Genomic DNA, 23,650 nt, shown 5'->3' with positions numbered 1-23,650 from the left:
TCCATATATATGTTATTAACTGAATCTTAAAAAAAAATCTTCTTGAACATTTTTTATAAATGTTCTTATTTTGCATTTAAAAAACCACTGTAGTGGCGCTGAGCTGTGTGTGTTTAAGAGGATTGTAGTTGACGGGCATTGTGGGAAATGTAGTTTTTGTTTAAAATAGTCTTAAACCATTTCTTTTAAGACCCTCAGACATTTTAAGTCCCCGCGGGATACATGAAATGATGTGGAGGGCCACATTTGGCCCCCGGGCCATGAGTATGAGACACGGTGCCATAAAGCTTTGCTTACATGTCCATGTTGTCCCGAGCAGCATTTTTCGTTTTTGCCCCAACAGGTTCAACAAAAGGGCAAGTTCCACGTGATGAGAAAGTTGCAAGAAGTTGAATGGCGCCTATAAAAGTTTTTGTCCAGAGTTGCCAACAAGGTCAACACGTAAGGAAGGTGGCGTGATGTTGCTGAGAAACACCACGGACATGATTTGGCCATCAATCAACTGACTGTTTGTCTGTAAATAGATTGGTTATTTTGTAAAGGTGATTCACAGAGCTAATAAATAAGAATGGATGTGCTTGATGCGGTTTTCAATGCTAGGAAAAAGCAAATTTCCCAATGATATGTATTTGTGATGTTTCGTAGTGCAGCGGTTAGCATATTTGCTTAACACTGTTCTAGATGGATGGGTGCCAACAGGCTGAACTTTCCCAAGACACACCACAAGAAATGGTGCCCAACTGGTTAAGGATCCAACCGATCAAGTTCGTTATCATGAATTGAAATAAATCCTCTTAATTGTCATTGATATCAATGTTGTGAAACATTGTACGCACCGAGATTGGATGTGGCTCGCCAGGGGAAACACGTAATGAAAACTTTAAATAGAAAAAAAAAAGAGAAAAAATATCAAGTTAAATTGGCAAGAATATTTACAAGAAACGGGCATTGTAGCAATAGTGTCACGAAGCGGGTCGGGAAGCAGGAAGTTGGAACTCATTTGCGTAGACGATCTGTCACTTTAATTGAGAAAGAAAAGTTGTCCAACACACAAACGGACCAAAAACAAAACAAAGCAGGCTCAAATGCAGTCAAAACTAGACTAGGCATTTAACGGGATCAAACAGAATTTGCAGGAATCTCTCAGAATGTTACACCGAAGTGCAACAAAGTCCAACAAGCACAACAAGAATGAATAGGTATCAAACAGTCATGAACAGGTTTTCAACAAGGGTAAACAACGATCTGGAAAAGGGCAGTTCCAAAAGGCGCGTTTAAGTACCCATAGGAGTAATCAGGAGATGCAGGTCAGCTGGTGTCAAGGGGCGGGGCCAGCCGGGCGTCATGACAACCATGCAGGTCATGACAAATAGTGCAATTAAGTGCAATGACATTTAGCGGCAACAAATAATCCCCAATATAAGTTGCAAGTGTCAGGACCAGAACGGAAACAGGACCCAAATGCGTAACGTTTACCAAAAGTTTTATTGAAGGAAAGAGGAAGGGCTGTACCCACGATCGGGTGTTCGCGGACGTGGGAGACAAGTCGCTCTCCTACTCTGATTGTGATCCAAATACAGAATTGGATCTTCCGTAGCGAGTGAGGTCGGGGTCAGGTACGGGTCGTAAGCCGGCATGGGAGAGTAGACTTGGTCAGAATCAAAACGGGTCGTAGACGGAGACAAACAGGAGCAAAAACAGGACAGGCGTGAGTCAGGGTCTAAAAAAAAGGCTTGTCTAGTATACATGGAGATTCGCAGAATGACTGATAAAAGGAGAGTGACAGGACTGGGTTTAAATAGCAGGGAGGTCAATCTGTCAACAAGCCGCAGCTGGCGCCACACGGGCGGAGCCAATTGGGCGCCCTGGCAACCTTGACAGCAAGGTATATCTTTTCACAGTTTCATGTAATATAATCTAGCAGCAACAAAAAAAAAGAGGAAAAAAAGTATTATTATAATTTTTAAAATAATTGTAAAATTCCGGGGTTTATTTGCAGTGCAGAGCCAAAGAAATCATTTTGAAAAAGGAAGAGAAATAAATGAAATAAATAAGTTATTACTATCAACCTTTTAAAATGTATTTTCTCAGTCTACATTTTCTACAATATTTCTCATTCTACAATGTTCGGGTTTTGTTGCAGTGCAGAGCTAAAATAATCAAAAAAGTTAAAAAAATAATTAAACCTATATAATATTTATTTTGGATTTTTTTAATTGAATTACGCAGTTCAACACTGCAAAAAAACATTTTTCATCATATATAGATATAAATATATATCTTTTTTTTACTAATGCAGCCTCACACTGCATAAATATACATGAAAAAACAATTTTGAATGAGAAAACAACACAAAAGAAAATACATAAACAACTGAATTGTTTCATCGTGTTTAATTATATTTAAAATTAATTCATGATTTTATATGTATAAAAAAATGTATATTGAGAAATGTAATGTTCAAAATAATTAAAAAGAAATGTTATCCGATGCAATCGCTAATTCTATGCTTCTTTTTGGATTTTTACGTCTGCTTTGAATTAATAATTGTCCCCATTTAGTATGTCATTTAATGAAGAAGTTTGTATTTACTGATTTGACTTGTTTATAGAAGAAGCCACAGGCTGCTTTTTGTCATCTGTTAATATTTACTGTACTTATTTGTTCCACCACACACTATCATCATAATTATGGAAATTTGTGATGGCCCTGAAGTTGTTTCAAATTGTTTATTCAAATAAAAGAAGATCGGTGCACCGTTAATTTTACTTTTAACCTTATTTTCAAAAAATATATAAATATACATTAGAATCCCAGGAAACAGTGCCTCCACCTTACACTGTTTTCCCTTTATGAAGTAGTTGAATGTTATTTTGGCCCCGCATTACTGATTTCCTCATCATGATTCATCATTAACAAATTATGTAGGGGGCCCAAAAACTACCAAAATTCATACTTGGTTGTGTTCGTGTGCATGATATTGTGAGTTACGTGCCTCTAACGTCTCTATATCAAGATTCATATCTGTTACTAGTCGAAGTCATATAAGATGCTGATATGCAATTGGCTGAACACCCTCCCATGATGTCTTTTTACCTTTTGGTTCAGTTAAAAACTTCATTTGCTCTATAAAGACTTTTCAAGTTCGTGCAATACAATACTGGATTGTACTAGTTTTCTTTGCCATGGTTCCCAAGACCCACACTTATGCTAAGGGAGGAGCAATAACATGATTACCATGGAAACAAAGCTTGCGATGATCAATGAATACAAATGATGCAACGCATTGTTATCCTTGCTAAGGACTATCGCTGTGACACATTGACAATCGGGACAAGTATTAAAGATAAGAAAGAAAATAGAGCAACAAAGTACTCTAAGGACATGACAATGCTCACAAGTAGTAGTTTCAAAATCTGTTGGGTTGTTTTAATCCGCCGTCTTCTTCCCCCTCTGCATCCACCCACAAACTCCATTGTACCAGCTCAAGCTCATGTCACATCAAAGGTTAGTAAAAACTCATTTCTATTTTATAAAATGTTTTTTCCTTCACATGTTTATGTATTCGTGATGTTATTTAATCATGTGTTCGTACTTTTCACCTTATACTATATTTTTTTTTTTTTATGTTTTTCTCTGGGGTGCCGGGGGCTCGGAACGCATTAACCAAATACGTGGTATAGCATAAAAACGGAATGATGCCGTATCCCGGGGCGCAATCAGAGCCTGTCAGAGAAGTTGCTCGTCCCCTGACGTCCAGCCTGCAAGGGCACAAAGGCACCAGGAATAACTCCCCTTGTCGACCACTGTGAAGCAATTGATTGCATTTTCACGGGTGGGAGCGCTCCATCACGCTCACCAAGTCTCCATTACACTTAAGAGATCACAAGCTTGCCCAAGTTCTTTTGGAGATGAGCCGCGACAGCTTTTATTTTGGTAGTAGCATACTGCCCCCAAATGGACATTATATCCCATTACATGTTTTTTTCAAATCACGATTTAGGCCATCCCAGAAGCATTACCTTTTAAACATTGCCTATATATCCTAATTTTCCTTTTTTGAAATTGTATTGTTTTATCTATTATGGTCTTTTATTACAGGTTTATTCTGGCAAACCTTTAATGTCGTTGTAAACAATGTACACTACGTTGTTATCAATAAATTAAGACAGTTCTATTTGTATTTGTACTTTTATTTGAATTTATATTAAAACAAAATTTATGTATGAGCATAGTAGCTGTTTTTATTTTAGTTTACATTTTGACTCACTAAAAAGGACACGGAATATTTTTATGACTGTCATTCCCCCTTCTGGCCGATAGGTGACAATATTGAGCTACAACCGTCTCAATTCAGTTTACAAAAGTAAGCGATTGAACACAACATGGCGGCTGCCGTAGTTTCACGGCTGGGCGTTGGTGCCCTTTATAATTCTTTTCTCGCCCCCAAGCCGGTACAGTAATTTTAATTGTTCAATTTTGAATATAGTTCTTGTTCAAGTTTCCAAACTGTAAATGTGTTTAAATTATACGTTAATACGAAAACGCTAAACGAGAAAGTCACGTGTCCGGGCTATGTCATTTCAATGCCAGAAAAACGTAAACATTTTAGGTCGAATACATAATTATTTGCTCGCTGCTATCTTTATTTATTATTTTATAAGTCGGTTAACATTACAAATACAGTATCGTTTGTTCATGTAAACTGTTTTTTTTCACATGACAGCGATAATATACAGGTAATACACAAATACAAATGAAAGAATCAATGAGGTTATTTTTCTATCCGAATGTGATACTGTAATCCCTCGCTCTTTCGCGGCCTCAGTGCAGTGCTCTTTTAAAAATGATCCGCGATCCATTTACCCCAGTAGCATATTATTGTGAGCAGGGGGTGGCAGAGCGTTTTTTTCTAGGGCCTGGTGGCTCTATTGCCATTTTGCTAAAAAGGTAACTGCATTTGTGCTGCTGTGATCTTTTATCCCTGATTGCATATTGCTGGAAGAAAGGCCCAGCAGATGGCATTTTAGTAGGTCATGTTAGCTCTCTTTTTGGAGATACTGTTTTTCTACTACTAGTGCAGCCGCGGTACATTATCCCCAATACATTGCAGGCAAGAACTGGCAGAAGGCTTTGTTTTACAGATGTTTTGTCTTGCTTACAATGAAATATGAAATGCACAGTTGCCATTTTTCTGATCAAGTTAAGTCACATTTATTTATATAGCCCTTAATCACATATCCCCCAGTCTACTTTTGTCAAATAAGAGGTCTTTGTCATAGATATTTCGCTAGACTTTTTTTTTTCTGTCTGGATCCAAATTTGCATCTGTGAACTAAACCAACCACTTTGCAGGTGCTGAGGACCTGCTGGGGGGCTTTTGAGCAAGCGAGGGGCTACTATGTGAACTGGAGGATGCTGAGAGACGTCAAGCGCAGACAAATGGCTTTCGAGTATGCAGACGAGCGGCTGAGGATCAACTCGTTGAGGAAAAACACTATCTTGCCAAAGGAGCTCCAGGTATGAATTCAACAACTGCCTTTTATAAAACAATAATGAGCAGAAGGAATACAGTATATCAACATAAATCCGTTCTGAGGTGGGGATCGCCAATTGCTGTATGGCAGGGAATAGAACCTTAGGTCATTAGCTAATGAATTCCAAACCCTTGGTATCCCAGATAAAAACATCAAATTGCAAAATAATATATTATAATAATGAAATCTCACCTTTCTGCGAAATTCACTGTTTTGAAGTCAAAAGGTGTGACCTAAGTGAATTGTATAGATCCGAGGAGAAAATGTTTTGGGGTGGGGAGTAGGGGCTAAATCGGGTATCGGAGGTGGTGTGTTCACATTCAGATCTGATTTGTTCACATGGGCAATAGTGCTTTATTTATTTCTGTGTCACGCTTATTTGATTTTATCTCATTATGACACTATTTGTGTTCAATGTTTGAGAATGGAGAAAACAGACGTCCTGAAAATGTATAAATGATGATGAATCAGACTTTGAAGGGTATTGAACAAATCAATTGTAAATTTTATGTTGGTATTGTGTTCATAGTTTTCAATAAATGATTTGACTCATGGATTCAATAATGTTTAGCTTAGTTTGAGATGAGAAAAAATTTAAACCACAGAGAAAGGCATTGTGGGAGCTAGTTCAACCAATATCAAATTGGCATTTTTTATAATCCTGTAACGCAAACCAATACCAGATCAGCATCTTGTATGATGTCGACCAATAGCAGAAAGGCATCTCAGAGATGTAACTTGTTATAAGTACCAACATCGCAAAGTTAGAATTTGGTACATGTTTGGCCATGTAAAATAGGTTTAATTGATGTTGTGATTTGAGGAAAATACCATAAAGAAAGGACAATCTTCTTAACACACCACATCAAGTGAAAACGCCATATGGTGGGGTCACTATATCCCAGGGGTCTACTGTATTTTAACCTGTTTTTTAAGTTTTTCTATATTGTAATAGATAAAAAAAAACAACAACATCTTAAAGTGAAAATGCCTTAAGGTGGGGTTGCCATGTCCCCCGGTCTACTGTATTTTGAACCAGGTTTTCCAAGTTTCTCTGTTTTGATCTATTTTTCTAGAAAAATTACCTTAAATCAGCACATAGAGTGAAATGCCACTAGGCGTGGTTGCAGTAACCTGAGGATCTACGTTCGCTTGTACCTGTTTTTCAAATTTTAATAAATACATGCCTAAAATGCGGCCTGCGGGCCAGATCAGCCCTGCCAAGGGTTTTTATTCGGCCTGCGAGACTCCGCTGAGAGAAGAATAAGAAAATGGGAAATGCAGATTTTAAATATATCCCCTGGATGTCGCCAAAGCCAGGCACCACTCACAAGGCATCAGTAGCTGTATGTCTTCCTTTCTCTCTTTCTCCCTTCTTCTCTTGTTCTCTTTCTTTCTCTAGTTCTTTATCTTTGATTCTCTTTTTTGCTTTCACTTACTTTCTCTTTCTTTCTTTCCCCCTCTCTGTTTTGCGATCCCTCTTTCTCTCATTTGTTTCTCTTACTCTCGCTTCATTTATCTTTCTTTCCCTCTCTTTTTTCTTAATTAATTCTTTCATTCTCTCTTTCTTTTGTTTTATCTCTTTATTTTTATTTCCCTCTCTCTATTGGGGTCTCTTTTTCCTCACATTTCCACTTTCCATCTCTATCCTTTGCTCTCCTTTTCTCTTTTTCTCTCTCTTTTTTCTTTCGTTCTCTCACTCTCTATTTTAAGGTCTTACTTATTCTCTTATTCTCTTTTTCTTTTTCTCTCTTGCTCTCTCTCTATCTTTATCCCTCTCTCTCTCACTCTCTCCCACTCTCTTTTTTTCTTGTAATTCTCTTTAATTTTACTAGTCCGGCTCCTGTGATATATTTTTTTTTTCTACCCTGCGGGCCCCGAGCTTAAATGAGTTTGACACCCCTGTCTTAGCCATCTTAGGGCTAACACTATTCTGAAGTAAGCCTAGAGCTCTGCTTACCCTGTAGATTTAACATAATAGCCCAACTTGTACATTTTTTTCCTTTAAGCTTACTATTTTCACTATGGTTTGAAACATTTCTCTTCAGGAGCTGGCTGATAAAGAAATCGCAGCGTTGCCGCGTGATTCGTGTCCGGTGAGGATCCGCAACCGATGCGTGATGACGTCCCGACCGAGGGGAGTCAAGCGAAGATGGCGCCTCAGCCGGATCGTCTTCCGACACTTGGCCGACCACAACCAAATGTCGGGCGTCCTCAGAGCCAGGTGGTGACCGCACCCGATTCCCTTTTGAGCATTACGTTTAGACGATGGACCGTTGTTTTGTTCTGAAATGTTTGCTAGAGAGCATATCTGGCACCAACAAGACACATTAGTATGCTCGACTATTCATGTAAAGTTTGGATGGAGAATAAGATATTCTCAATGTGATATTGTAATAAATACCTTGTGAAAGTTGTCGTTCACATTATTAATGATGAATTTCAAATTTGTTTTATTACTAATGTGGGGTGCGTTGTTTGGGGTGTACTTAAAGCCCCAGTGTGTAATATTTGACCTCTTGACAGCCCTGTATTGTCTAACGCAAAACCAGTGCCAAGAGCACAGCAGGGCTGCAAGATGTCAGATAAACAGGGCAGCGACTTCTAGGTATGAATCCCAATATGTAAAAGAAATGTGAATTTCTTAACCTATGAGTATTTTTTTATGAAGATGAACACTGGTATGATATTTCATTAATTTTTGCCTAAGATTTAATTGAACAAACGTTTTTTGTACCTCTAGGTGGCACTAAATATTAAACACTGTCCCTTTAAAAAGTTGAAAGAATATTTTCTCTTAAATACAGCGGTACCTCTTCTTATGACTTTGATTGGTTCTGGGAGTAGCTTTGTAACCTGAAACATTTGTAAGTAGAGATTTTTTGGTTTGAACAAATTTATTGACACTAAAAACAGAAAACAATCATGACAATCGCAACAGCAATTAAGCACATTCACAATATTATATTCCAATATTACGTTTTTAACAGCAAACACAAAGTGAGGTTTGAACAAACCTCGAAAATCAAACATATTCACAATTTCATTATACAACATCTTTGTTAGTGTCATGCCTGTTGAATATAAAGGAGCTAATCCGTTACAGGCCCCACAAAAGTACATATCCATCCATTATCTGCACCGCTTAACATCAGTAGGGTCGCGGGGGTGCCACCAGCATGGGGAGAACATGTAAACTGCACAGATCGCTGGATTTTCACCCATAACCTAACTACTAAAGCTATTGTGAATAGTAACTCTTCGTAGCTGTGCCATACAGTAGACTGATTACAGAACGAGAAAGCGGATACGAAGAGCATGGCCGGATTCACGCTTACGCACCGGTTGCCAGGCAGAACTCTTGGGAGCAGTGAATATTTTCTCGTCAAAGTACTTTGGAACCTGAAACTTTTGCATGTAGACTGTTTTAAATAGAGGTACCGCTGTATGTGGTAACAATGTCCAACTGAGTTCAAAGAGCCCCTATTTTTTCCCCACTGCGCCTATCTACTTTTATCATTCTTTTGTTAAAGCTTTTCAAGTCACAGAACCCGTTAGGTTGGAGGAATGTGGGTGCAGGGGTGGGTCAGAGAATATCCTAATGCTATATTGTTTTTCTAGTTTAGCATGAAAATTGTAAAAATAAAGGCCTTTTTCAAGTAGAGTCCACACGTCAACCCAAAACCCCAAAGAAGATGAAAAAAGAAAAGTTTATTCAAGCACGTCCAAAGAATTTACGTACAGTACTTGCACGCGCAACATAAATGAGAGAGTTAAGAAAATAGCTTCTCTAAGCATTTTTGGTGCACTAAAACAAAAGATTATTGTTCTATTTGCGAGTTAATGTGCTCATTTTAACTCTTTCCCTATTACTTTAGGTTTTTGGTGGTAATAGTTAAATTCATACTTAAAATAACAAACTATTTGGCTCATTTTATCTTTTTTTCTTATCATTTTTTTACAAGACAATTAAGACAAGTTAAAAGGGCAACTTAAAGTGCTAGTGTGTAATGATTTACCACTAGAGGTCATTGTAGCTTGGACTAGAGCTATATAATTTGAAAAATAAAGAGAAACTACAGTGAAACAGGAGCAGCTGACAATGACTGAAGAGGTCAGCCAGAGCCTGAAGCTAAGTGACTACTGTGAGCGGCTAGAGAAGGAAACTATGGGGAAAAAATTCACCTGATGACTCAATGTCAGGGATTATCACATTTGATACTCAGCTCTGTGCAATAAGTGGTTGTTGAGTGCTAAAAGCACCACCGGGACAAGCTAGCTTGGCATAATGGTCGTTCGGGCTTCCGTAGTAGTAAGATGGCAGAAAAAAATTTAGTTTTCGTTAAGTTGTGTAATATAGTTACACATTTCGAAAATACAGTCTTTTTTGTTCAGGTCTATGAAACAGTACATGTGTTTTTGCTTAATATAGAAACAATAGTTATTTTAAATCAGTGGTCTCCAACGTGGTGCCCCTCGGCACCAAGGGGCCCCTAAGGACAGCTAAGGTGCCTGCAGACCTGTTCTCAAAATAGCTCACGGGTGCTTGGTCAATGTGATTTTCTAGTAAAATATTTTTTCCAGTGGTTGACTGATTCTATTTGACCCTACTGCACAAAATTTACCAGGCAATAAGATAGTAACAACATAGTAATAACGTGATAAGTTGTTCTTTTAGAATTGGACATGCGCTAATTAGTAACAATGAAGGGCTCTCAGGTTGAAAAAGGTTGGATACCCCTGATTTAAATGATTTATACACCACAAGGGGTCACTATTTAATACACACTGGGATTTTAAAGTGAAATCAAATTTGAAATGATCATTTAATTTTATTGGGTTTATAATAAAATAGAGGCGGTGAATATAGTTGAATATACTTTAATATGACTCGTGAGTTATCTCCAGTGAAAAAGCTATTTTTAAAATATGTGTTTTATTATTTGTTTTTCATCAGTTTTTTTGTAGAGGCGAGTTCACGTTATATTGGAAACGCATACCTGTCAACCTGTACGTTTTTGCCGTACAAAGTACGTTTATTGTGCATTTTAAGACGTGTACGACGTACAAGAAAATCTGTACGGAAAAATGCAAATTTGTTAATTATGGGTACCATCCGGTATACACCGACTATCACGAAACGGCAAATCAGTCAAGTCAAACGAGTTTGAGTTATGTAGTGAAAGGAAGTCCGTCTCTTTTTAGAGAACCGGCTTTTTCGGCTCAACTCATTAAAGAGAGCCGGCTCTCTAACGGCTCACTTGCTTTGATGCATTATATTATGAATGATTATGTTATATAAAGAAGTTAAGAAAAATAGTTAGTATAAAAGGAGAATTTTTTTAAAAGGGCAGGTCTGTGGTGATCCCTTTAATCAGTATATTACCAACAATAATTTAATGCAAAAATGAATTTATAATTTGAATAAGAAAATGTATTATTCTACTTAATTATATTTGCATGCATTTTTCCTTCTACAGTGAATGTCCAAGCTACTTAATGTCTGAACTTTTTTTTATAATAAACCTCGTTCATGTCGAGCAACTCAGTGTCTCACAACAAAATGTTAATTAACAATATACATGATATAACGAAACACATGTCTAATATAACATGTTAACCTACATAAATAAACACGTTTGGGAAAAAAATATAGTGTAAGATTTTTTTGTATTTTGTAAGGGAAAATACGACAGTTTGTAAGGGCATGGAGCCCTGGAGGTTGACAGGTATGGAAACTTGCGAATGAAATTACGAGCAATGAGACAGAAAACGTGAATGTCATCGAATAGTATCATTATTCTGTTTTAAATAAACCTTAATTCTGCTTTTTGTGTTTATTTTTTAGTGAACATTTCATTCCATATCATTGAACGGGGTGCATGTAATTCCACATTTGACCGGTGATTGGCAGTAACGCGCTCTTGTCTCGTTGAATTTGACGTCGAGGTAGAAGGGGGCGCTAACGAAGGGAAGCACATGACTAGCGGAGCGACTAGCTAGCACGTCGTTTTCATTTCTTTCTAGCGTAACTCAAAATTAAGCATTCAATGGATCTTACGGAGCAGGTGAGACACATTTTTCTACTACATGAATATAATCTGACTTACATATCACGTCTTGGATATTGCGTATTTACTCTAGCGTGCCTTATTTCAGTAGAAATAAAATGAAGTAAACAGCGCTAAAAGGGCAAAGTTGGATGCTTTTACTATTACGCATTTGAATACATTCCTTTTATTTTTTGCATGAATATCTTCATTTACAATTTCTGTTTCGTGCTTCACTTATAAAAGCCGTAAGTAGTGGTTTTAAAATGTGCACGTAAGTCAAAATTTTAATATTGTTCTCTGAATTAAAACAAACATTCTATGTGGTCGTGTTTATGTTTAAAAAAAACTCATTTTTGAAGCGATTATGTACGTAGTTAGCCAAGAAGTTCTATTGATCGAATGTTCTGGAACGTTCTACAACAATCCAAGCGAAAGAACACAGCTTTCAAGCACGATAATGACTTCAAAACGTGATACAGTATATATTCCCAATATTTAATAAACATGCTTGCGTGTTTTAAATCTTAAGATTTGCTTCAAATGAACCATTGGAAAAATCTAACTCGCAGGACGCTATCAAATAACAAACCAGGCTTTGCTTATCATTTTATGTCTTTGAAATGCAGTCGTCATGTATTGCTAAATTAAAAAAAATCAAAATAGTTCCTCATCAATAATAATAATAATAATAATAATAATAATAATAATTTCCTTGTATTGTCATTCTGTGTAACAATGTACACAGAACGAAATGTCGATTGCACCTGACCCGTTGTAGCGAGCCGATGCAGCCGCAGCCAACAGAGGGCGCCGCCGACCACTTTTTAAGTCTTAGGAATGACTCGGCCGGGGCGCGAACCACCGACCTCCCAGTCTCAAAGCGGGCGCAAACATCTTTTCTTCGCAGCGATTATTTTTCTTCGTGGACGAATTTTCTTGCTCACCCAGCACCAGATGCCAAAAGCTTTTGGAGTTTGATCCAGATTTAGTCCTCAAAATAGGCGGTTTTTATGTATGGGAAAAATTACGTATTTTCAACTTTCACTTATCACAAATAAATATGTATTTTGGATGGAATCTTGACGTCTATTTTCCGTATTTTCAACTATTTTAGGCTTTGTGGGTCACAACTAAATGATGAACATGAAGGTAGTGCTAAAAATAATGGGGCTCATGTCGCATTAGATCTTGGGTCTGAATCCAAACCGAAATCCAGGTTAGGGCCTGAAATGTCAAAGAAATCATTAGTTCAGCTTGGGATTCTCTCTTGTACCACGGACAGACTGAAGAGATCTTTTCTTCCTCGTGCCATGAGGCTCTTTAACTCCACCCGGCAGAGTAAAGGCCCACATTAAACCATACCCCCTACATTGCATATTACCGAATTTTATTGGAATATGTATTCTGTGTAGCACTATCTAGATACTCTATACAACACGCTACAGCGGGTATTGGCACGTCACATTGGGTATTTGTATATTGTATTCTTTTTGCTTTATTATTGTATTGTTCTCAGCTCAGGGATGCTGCTGGAAATGTGAATTTCCCTGCGGGGATGAATAAAGTATCTATCTTTCCATCTCTCCATCTCTCTCCTCTCTCTCTCCACCTCTCTGTCTCTGTCTCTTTCTGTCTCTCTCTGTCTCTCTATCTCTCTGTCTCTCTATCTCTTCTGTCTCTTTCTCTCTCCCTCTCTGTCTCTCCATCTATTTCCCTCCCCGTCTCTCTTTGTCTCTCTCAGTGTCTCCCCCACACACTCACACACACACTCTGTTTTTTTTTTATTATCCACTCCTCATGATTTCTGTGTTAACTTTTCTTAGGGGAGCTCTGTGCAGCAACATGTGGGTCCGTGTGCACCGGTGTCGACGCGTGTACTTGTCTCCTTCCCTGCACTGCCTCCGTCTCCCTCCTTCCTTTTATTTGTGTAGGACACGCGCAGCGCAATATGCCCATTTTTGCTAGTCTGTACACCACTACCGACAGTGCAGACCTGTGTGCACAGAACATGCACTCGCCGGTCAAAATTACTTTCTTCCTCCATCCCCTTATCCTCACAAATAAAATATGCACATTCGGGTATTATATGGGCTCGGTCAATCAAATCAAGTTAATACCCGTGGGTTGGATTTTTTTAGGCTGGATTTTATCTCTGTCACATGCACCTCTAGTTATCAGACTATAAAATCAAGCTAATTTTCGGAAGATATGATAAAATAGCAAATTTGGGAGTTTTTGCACTAAAAATTCAAGCCCTAGTGCGAATTATATTGCGACTCCTAGTGGAGTGGAAAAACATCATTTAAATAAAACATTTGAGACCTCTAAATACAGCTGAAGTGCCCGCAGACCTGTTAAAATAGCTCAACAGTGCTGGGTTATCATGACTTTCTAGTAAAATTATATTGTTGGGTGGTTGATGGAGTCTATTCAACCCTACTTCAATACTTAACCTAAGTTATTTTAGAAATGTTTATCAAACTGGGCTGCTTTTGCGCTAAATTAGTCGGAAAAAGTACCTCCACTTTTATAAGTTTGGGGACCCCTGATTTAAATAAGCTGGCTTTGTTAGTAGCTTCTCCCACTTGTTGTTAAAGTTAACCGCTTACAGCGGTTTCGACCATCTTCGTTTGCTTTTTTTAGCTGCTTCAGTTTTTTCAGCTCGCTTAGTGTTGTCTTGTTGCCTCTGGGGATTGACACAAGCTTTCATGTTCTGTCGCTAGCTAGATTTAATCTTATCTGAGCAAAAATATGGAAGTAGGCTTTGCAATTTTGCAAATTATATCCTTGGATTTACATAGTGTGTCTTCCGAGCACACCCTTTAGCACTAGTATTCTAAGCTTCAGGGATAAAGTATTACACACTGTCACTTTAAAGATGAAAGACAGCATCTGAATTCCCCTGCAAGCAGATCAAGCAGTTGGAGGCTGACCTTGTGGAGCTGGGTTCTCTGTTGGAGAAAGCAGAGAGAAAGCGTGTGAAGGAGCTGCTCAAGCAAGAACAGCAGAACGTGGAGAAGGAGCTGGCTTCCAAACGGCTACAGAAAGAGCAAAAAACCCGAAGACAAGCGGACCCGTCCACTAAGGCCGCCTACACGGTCAAGATCACCAATTATGGTATGGCGTCAGATATTCTTGCTCACACGATTCCTATCATGACCTGAGCTTGATGCTATTTTTCAAACCAAAATAGCGTGGGACCAGTCGGACAAGTTTGTGAAAATTTACCTGACCTTGAAAAACGTGCACAAGATCCCATCTGAGAACGTGGAAGCCACCTTCTCGGAAAGGTATGTCCCACGCACAAGTTTATGCAGGTTGTAACAAGGGCTGCAACTATCGATTATTTTAATTATGTAAGAATCGGACAATTTTTCTTCTTTGATTGATCGATGAATTGGATTTTGTATAAACCCATTTTCGATTTCCCCCTTTTTCCAAATATTGAAGTTTTGGACGGATAGGAAAATAGTGCACAAAACAACAGATTATTCTATAATTTGAAACAATATGAGTGCATGCTTTCCACCTGTAAATATGTATACTACTTCTTTTTATAATTTGCAAAGAAGAGACAAGATCGTAGGAGAACACAAGCACTTAGTCGGGTGGCATCTAATTATAAATTCAATGTTTTTAAACAGCACTTTGAGTTGCATTTGGATGTCTAAAAAGTACTGTATAAACTTGGTTTTGGATCAAGATCAGTATTTCTCAACTTGTGGGTCGGGACTCAAAAGTATTTTCAGTGTTTCACTGGCTTTGCTATGGCAAAATAATACTAAGAAAAGAAAATAATAACCCAGGGTCATTTTAAACCCCTTAACAATAAACAAGTGGTGATAATTTCTTGAAAATGCGTTTTGACACCTGCATTTCACACAACAGGAAAAAAAAAGGTGTGTTTACACATGTTGAACAGGGCCAAATGCAGATACGGCGGAGATTATATGAGCTATGGATTTTATTATCTCGGAAATAAAGCCACACAAGTATTATTACTCATAGCTGTTTTTGTTTTGCTGGTATTTTTTTTTTTTTTTTTTTTTTGTCAATACTGTATATTCTACTGTCACTGTATTAAAATCCACAATCATTTCATTCAATAAATTTGAGAAGTGGAACTCTTTTCTTGATTTGGATTACAGCTTGTCATTAGGGTAGGATGGTGGGTCCTAAAGACAGACCAGTTGAGGACCACTGATCATTGTACACCAAAATACAGTCACAGAGCTCCCACTGCCGGCTCAAAGGGCCAAGCAAAGGGGAAATTTAATGCACTCTTTTTACTTTGAATGAATGTGCTGCGTGCTGTTTAAATAGTGCGACTCAATGAGTCGATAATCAATTTCCTTGCCAGCACTTTTATTAATCGATTTTTATTGATTCATTGTTGCAGCCCTATTTGTAACCATGACAACGGGACTCGTACTCTTCTGCAAGTCAGATTCAGAGTCCTATTCCATCTGCATTATTCCTCGAGAATAAATTCCTAAAAATATACCAAAAATTGAGTTTTTTTGTTTATCTTATAGATCATTTTCTGTGCTGGTGAAGGAGCTGGATGGAAAGAATCACCAGATGAGCCTCCTCAATTTGTTGCATCCTATCGACGAGCAGAACAGCAGCACCAAGGTTACTAGCCCTGACTTTCAATGTGGAAAAAATGACATGAGATTAATGTTAATCTAATTGTGATTTATTTTTTGATTCAAAAATAACTAAAATAAATCTGCCTGATACATTATTAATCTGTTCTGAGATGGGGATGGTGGAGTGAAATTGATGTATGGCAGGGGATAGAAACCTATAGAAATTAGCCAATGTGTTCTGGACCTCCTTATCCCTGGTAGAAACATTAAAATTGTTTCTACATGTTTGGGATTTCTAACACAAACTACTTTTACATAATATATGAAATGCAAACTCCCAGGACACGACATTAATTTGTTCTGAGGTGCATTCCTCAAGTGAAATTACAATAAGGCAAGGGGATAGAAACCTATTCTAATCAGGTAATTTGTTCTTAAATACCATGCCCCTCCCCCCAAAAAACCTAACAATATAGTATACTATAAGTATGAGTTTTGTGTAATATACGTGCATATGATTAAATAAAATGAAAAATAAATATATGTCAAGAAAAAATAAAATTATTAACCTTTGGGTGGTACATGCCTTGAGCTGGTCCACCGGAGTTAGTGGGTGGATGCAACAAATGTGAAAATGTATTTGTGCTTACTCATTGAAATAAATGGTTTTGAGTAATAGGCGAAATTACATCAACTATCATACCAGTCTTAATTTTTACAAATATTAAATAAAACATAGGAGGGAGTTCAACCAATAGAATATCAGCATCTTCATGATGCCATGACACAAACTAATCACGAACCAGCATCTTTTATGATGTTGACCAATAGCAAACAAGTATTAGCCCAGCAAAGATTGGGTTATGTATGTTTTTGGGCACACACACACACACACACACACCTTAAGTCTTATGGTGGGGAAAATGCCATAAAGATGACCATAAAAAAGAGTTTATTTCACATTGCAATGTGAAAACATTTTAAGGTGGAGATGCCGTAATGTGGGGTCTACTGTGTAGTAAACATTCCGCCTTTCTTTCTGCAGATCAAAACTGACATGGTGTTGATCATGTGCAAGAAGCAAGCTACCAAGAATTGGGACTGCCTCACTACATTGGAAAAACAGTCCAAGGAGAAAGAGTAAGGGGGTCTCCATTAGGGCTGCACGATTTTGGGGAAAAAGTATAATTGCGATTTTTCAGAGAAGTATTGCGATTTCGATACGATTTCTATTTATGTATTTGTGAGTAATCATAGTGACATGCTTTAACCTTAAGAAACCTCTTCTGGGGGTCTTTGTTGGGGTTGTTGTCTGGTGACCATTATTTCCTTTTGTATTCCTTAATCGATGTAAGTACCTAGTAGGTACAAGGGTCAAACTTCCCTCGAGATGACGTCATTACCGGCTGAGAGTATATGACTGTAACAAAATAACAACTTAAGATCTGGGAATAAAAACGGTGTCTTGCGATTACACAATCGCACTACATCACACAGTATCGATTAGATTTCGGGTAACCGTGCAGCCCTTGTCTCAATAGTGTTTCGTTTACGTTATCGCTCACACTTTCTGCGTCTTGTTCTTTCGACAGTAAACCAGTCATGGACGACGACAACGCGGACCCCAGCAAAGGTCTGATGAGCATGCTGCAGAAAATCTACACGGAGGGCGACGACGAGATGAAGAGGACCATCAACAAAGCCTGGTCGGAATCGCAAGAGAAGAAAGCGCGAGGGGAAGAAGGCATGATGGATTTTTGAACAAGGCATGAAGATTTTTTGAGCTACAAAACGGGGACTGACCACATGAGAGATGTTAAAATTCTGGTTCAAAAATGAGTTGATGTTGTAAAGCATATTACACTGTCTAAATAGAATATTTGTGTCCTTGGCGTCAGTCACAACATGAAATTACACCTCATATGCAAGATTTTATTTTCCTTTATTCATTTGAAATCCACACTATTCCAGCCATTTGTGTAGTTTTTAGATTTTCTATTTGAACAGTAATTTTCTTGTATTATTTTTTTCGAACTGAAAATTTATAAATCAAATAAAATGTACCGGTCGTTTATTTCTGGTAGCTTAAATCGACCTATAAGGGGATCCGACTGGTGGCACTGTTGAATCGTGTTTCCAAATACTACCTGACCGTTGAAGTGTAATATTAATAAAAATAAACAATTATAGACTTTTTTTTAAAGAAAACAGCAATAGTCCAGTAAATCCGGTGGCGAATTTTGCTCCGAGAACTGTGGTTCCGAACCTCGAGTCAAGCGTCGCAAAAGCATGACGTCATCAAACTGCTTTACAGCGTGTGTCCTCTAGATGGCAGCGGCGATCCGCAAAAACGGCATCCGGCGTTTGCATTTTGAAAATCAACGGACAAATCAATAAGTGTCCTGGAAAAATACATTATCACTCTTTTTAAACGCGCTTGACATATGAAAAGACAAAAAAATACCTGGAATACAATTGCGTTCCTCAGTGTTGAATTAATATGCCTGTAAATGTAGCAAAAACTGACATCGTAAAATAACAGGAAAATTTATTTAAAATCATAATCTTTGCCGAGGTTTATTTGACCAAATTGGGATTCACCAAATTGTGTGGTAGGCTAATGGTTATTTCGGTGACTTACTTAGGACCCCTTTTGATGTGTCATCTTTAGGTTTAGTAATAAAATGAAAGCAGTTGACTCGGGTGATCAGTCTGGGTTTGAATTCACCCACCGCCTGGAAATACTTAATTAGTGAGTGCTCAATCAACTGAGCTACCTTGAATCTAAAATCAATGTATATGAAAACTAGTTGGTTCAAACAGATTCAGATCTACTTTATTGTCATTCTAGTACACGTGTATACAGAACGAAACATCTGACCCGCACAGTTTCCTCGAATGTACAGATATAAGTAAAAGTTGTATTGTATTATGGCTACGTATAGTATTTTACCATAGTGCCGATAGTGCAAGAGGAGTAGCTAACCAGATGTGCAAAATGGGCATTCAGGTTAACAAGTCAGGTAAACAGTAACATTAACACTGTAACAATAACGCTGTAAGTACAATAGTGCAGAGAGCAAATGTGCAAGGAGTGGCAAGCTATAAAGAACTGCCAGTAGTAGTGCAAAACATGGTCGTATTATGCTTAAAACCGAAGGACTGAGTTTCTTTGGGTGGAGATTGAACCATGTAACAATGTACTGCAAGTCCTTGTGTGGGTATGGAATGAATCAATTTGAAAAGTATATTTGTATCAAACTCAGTCACGTATTAAGCTCCAATGAAGTAAAGTTGAGTCTGTTCGAGACCAGGTCAAAATATGTTGGTCTGGAGAGGGATGGGCACACCACAGAAAATGGTGCCCCTACGACTGTAGTGGTTAGTGGTTCCAACCAGCCAATGTAGTGTTCAGCCAAGTGAGCTGATGGTCCATCCATCCATTATCTGCACTGCTTCTCCTCAGTAGGGTCGCGGTGGTGCTGGAGCCCATCCCAGCTATCTTTGGGCCTGACCTCGTTGCCAGCCCATCGCAGATCACACAGAGACAAGTCACTCGCTCATTCACATCTAAGGACAATTTGGACCGGCCAATTAACCTGACATGCATGTTTTTGGAATGTGGGAGGAAACCGGAGTGCCCGGAGGAAACCCACGCAAGCAGGGGGAGAACATGCAAACTCCACACAGAAGGTTCGATCTCATGACCTCAGGACTGTGCCGCACACGCGCTAACCACTGTGCCGCCGTGCTGCCCGAGCTGCTGGTCGTATGGCATAAATGGATACGTATAGTACTTGTATTAAACCAGGTCATAATCATGGGCGTTACCAGCCATTTTGGGGGTAACGTCCCAACCCAAGCACCCCCAAAAATTACAGCATTGTAAAAACTATTTTCCTTGATAAAGGACAGGGTATGCTTAATTATGAAAAACGCTAGATAGAAACTAAAAAAAGCAAAACAAAAATGTGACATGCCTTGACATGGTTCAGTCCATTTCATTCCTAGCATCGCTCCCCCGAACCCCCACTCCACTTTTGTGTATGTGTGTGTACTCAAAATAAATGAGGAAAAACTGGGCATCGTGTTGTAATAGTGTTTCTGCTAACCACAAAGTCTAACGTGATGTTCCCAAATGGGAGGTGACACTCCTGAAAAGTGTTGACTGATCCTAAATCACTTCATTTGAAATGAAAAAAAATATATTGTTTTAACCAGCCAGACACTCGGGGTGCTCAGCACCCCCCAACCGCTGAACCTAAACTCCCTCCTGGTCATAATAGTGAATGATTGCTTTGTCTTGGATGGGATTGGATAACCTTACACCATGTCAAGTGCTTAACCATGCGAGTTACAGGGGATATAGAATTAATTTATTTGTACTTTTTTTTTTTTTTTTTTCAAAACACAGTCTTGATATCCGCCCATCCATCTCCTGCACCCGTTATTCTCGTTTGAGGTCGTGGGGGTGCTGGAGCCATCCCAGTTATCTTTGGGCAGTGGGCAGGGGACACCCTCACCTGGTTGCCAGCTGCAGGACTCACAGATACATACAATCATTCACACACTCACTCACACTTAGGGACAGTTTGCAGTAGATGGAAGGAAACCGATGCAGGCAAGCGGAGAACATGCAAACTCTGGATGGGGAGGCCAGTAGCTGGATTTGAACCCTGTACCTCTGACCCAATGTATGGCAGGCAAGTGTTCAACCAAGTGAGCTACCAATTTGTAAACTGTATTTGTTTCAAATACGAACATTTAATAAGTGACCTCGAGTGTTTTAATTAAAATTGAACCAATGAACTTACAACTGGCAGACAAATATTTAGCCATATGAACTACGGGAGATGTGGATTATATTGATTTGTAAACTGTATTTCATATCAAATTTGATGTTGTCAAACTCCATGTGTTACAGGTGATTGTATCAAGTCAAGTTAAGTCATGTTTATTTGTGACGCCCTAAATAGCAAAGAGTCTCAAAAGGCTATCCTCCCATTTTACAAAAACATGCACGTCGGGTTAAATTGCCTGGTCGAATTGTCCCTAGGCGTTTATGGGCGAGTGAGTTGTCCGTCTCTGTGTGCCCTGCAACTGGCTGGCAACCAGTTCAAGACGTCCCCTGCCCACTGCCCAAAAATAGCTGGGATGGGCTCCGGCACCCCCCGCAACCGTAATGAGGAAATGGATGGATGAATGCATAATGTGCGTTATTTGGAAGACAGGGGCGGCCCTTGAATTACTTAATGTATAGTAATACAGTGAACCCCCTGCCCCTCAGCCGTTCATTTTGAGAAAACTAGGCAGAGGTGAAGTGTCCCCCTTCCAGCCCTCCCCTACGCTTTTCCTCATCGCTGGTCGATCACTCCTTTCACACACCTTATTGTTAGATAATACAAAAGTGCTTAGCGTAAAACATTTATCATCATTATTTGTATTTTTGGGGAAATTCTCGTGCCGCCCCCCAAGTATTATGGTAAAATTGTCGCCCCGTGCGGCGGCCCGCCTCGACCTTGCCTAACACCGTCACTGCTTTGTTTTAACTGTGAGTGTTTGTTTCCACATGAATTGTATTCAATGGTCTAATAATAAATAGCATGGAAAATAACACATATACTCATAAATGTATCATGGAGAACTAGGACCTCTTTTTTGCATTGCCAAGGTATCAAATCCAGACTCTGAATCAGGACATGTTTGGTTGAATCCTTTAAGCTCTAGGATCGTAGGGGCACCATTTGCTGCGGTGTATCTTGGGCAAGTACAGCCTGGTGGCGCCCATTTCTCTCCAGGCTTACATGTGTTTCCACCTGGTTCGGGAACCTTTGCTAACCAGTGCACTACGGAAAGACATACAAATAATACAATCTATCCATCTATCTACCCTGGTCATATCCCTCGAGAGGGGTAACCGGCAGCAAGACAAACACATACAAAAACAAAGGAAATAAAAAAGGGAAAAGTTGCAAAAAACACACACAAACATTTTTGGACCATGGCCAACCCAAATGCCCAAACACCCAAACAAGTTAGGTGCCTCGGCACCTAAGTTGGTCATGCTTTCGTCCCTCCAGATGGAACGGGACACAAGAAAGCGGCCATGTCACTTGGGTCAGGGTGATACAACACACTCTTGCTCAACAGCAGGGCCCGACAGCTTTCACTGGTTTACCCCTGCCACATCATACAGGTGCCCTGCCCATCCCTTAGAACGCGTCCAAACATCCCACTATCCTTTTAAAACATCTCTCCACTCATTCCTATCAACAAGAGCTCTAGCTTCCACTCTATTTAGACCTCTTTCCTGTAGTGGACTCATAACACCATCTGTCTACGTCAATCCCGGCCTTCCTCATGGTCTCCTTCCATTTACTTCTGGTCTGTAGATCCTCTTCAACATTCGTTTCTCATCCATCCTCTCCATGTGTCAAAACCAACCGAGTACTCTCCCATCCACACGCTTGCTCAGTTCCACGACTACTCCAGTTATGTCTCTCACAATTTCATATCTCAATCAATCCAATCTTGTCACTCCTAACATACTCCTCAAACACTTCATCTCAAAAACATCTAATTTCCTTCTCAAATCTTCGTTCAGGCTCCAAGTCTCTGCACCATACAACACAGTCGGCACAATCACACTCTCATACAGTCCCATCTCAACATCGATACTCAGACTATTGTTGCTCATCACTCTCCTCAGAGCACCCAAAACCTTGCTTCCTTGGTTCACTCTGTGCAATAGCTCGCACTCCATTCCACCAACTGCAGCCACATCACAACCCAAGTACCTAAAGCTTTCAACTTTTTCCAGCACCTGTCCATGCAACTTTATTTCTAACGCCATGCCCACTCCATCATGTGAATACTTCATGACCTTACTATTCCCAACATTCACACATACGCCTATCACACACTCTTCCAAACTCCATTACCAATCTTCTCAATTTTTCCTCAGAATCAGCCAAAAGCGCTGTGTCATCTGCATACAACAACTGACTTACCTGCCACACCGTTCCACTGTTATTTTACCTGTCAAGCTCCAGGGCTCCATGCCCTTACAAACTGTCGTATTTTCCCTTACAAAATAATCTTACACCATACTTTTTTTTTCAAACAGGTTTATTTATGTAGTTTAACATGTTATATTGTACCTGTGTTCCGTTACATCACATATATTGTTAATTTACATTTTATTGTGAGATACTGAGTTGCTCGACATGAATTAGGTTTATTATAAACAAAGTTCAAAAATTAAGTAGCTTGGACGTTCAATGTAGAAGGAAAAAATACATGCAAATAGAATTAAGTAGAATTTTCTTATTCAAATTGTTAATTTATTTTCTGCATTAAATTATTGTTGGTAATATACTGATTAAAGGGATAACCACAAACCTGTCTTTTTTCATTTTCTCATTTTATACCTCCTTTTTTTCTTAACTTCTTTATACAACATAATATA

General features: G+C 38.9%; 2 protein-coding genes across 3 annotated transcripts; both read left to right on the top strand.

The window, feature by feature from the left end:
* Positions 1-4,312: 4,312 nt before the first annotated feature.
* Positions 4,313-7,953, top strand: mrps14 (mitochondrial ribosomal protein S14). Its single transcript, XM_088356266.1, has 3 exons — positions 4,313-4,454; positions 5,356-5,520; positions 7,586-7,953. Exons 1-3 carry the CDS (start codon positions 4,386-4,388, stop codon positions 7,766-7,768), a joined length of 417 nt encoding a protein of 138 aa, XP_088212392.1. The 5' UTR covers positions 4,313-4,385; the 3' UTR covers positions 7,769-7,953.
* Positions 7,954-11,436: 3,483 nt separating this feature from the next.
* On the top strand, positions 11,437-18,256 carry cacybp (calcyclin binding protein). 2 transcript variants are annotated; one of them, XM_088345683.1, is made up of 6 exons: positions 11,437-11,605; positions 14,503-14,707; positions 14,784-14,880; positions 16,126-16,225; positions 17,228-17,322; positions 17,775-18,256. In XM_088345683.1, the coding sequence occupies exons 1-6, from the start codon at positions 11,588-11,590 to the stop codon at positions 17,941-17,943; spliced, it is 684 nt and encodes a 227-aa protein (XP_088201809.1). In that variant the 5' UTR covers positions 11,437-11,587; the 3' UTR covers positions 17,944-18,256. The 2 variants fall into 2 exon arrangements, with proteins under 2 accessions (XP_088201809.1, XP_088201800.1); XM_088345674.1 differs by having other exon boundaries at positions 11,452-11,605; positions 14,500-14,707.
* The last annotated feature ends 5,394 nt before the right edge of the window (positions 18,257-23,650 follow it).

Source organism: Urocampus carinirostris, chromosome 1 (genome assembly GCF_059441175.1).
Source record: "Urocampus carinirostris isolate Australia breed hairy pipefish chromosome 1, RoL_Ucar_1.0, whole genome shotgun sequence".
Lineage (NCBI taxonomy): Eukaryota > Metazoa > Chordata > Actinopteri > Syngnathiformes > Syngnathidae > Urocampus > Urocampus carinirostris.
The sequence above is the reverse complement of the archived record's forward strand: the minus strand, read 5'-3'. Positions and strand labels throughout refer to the sequence as shown.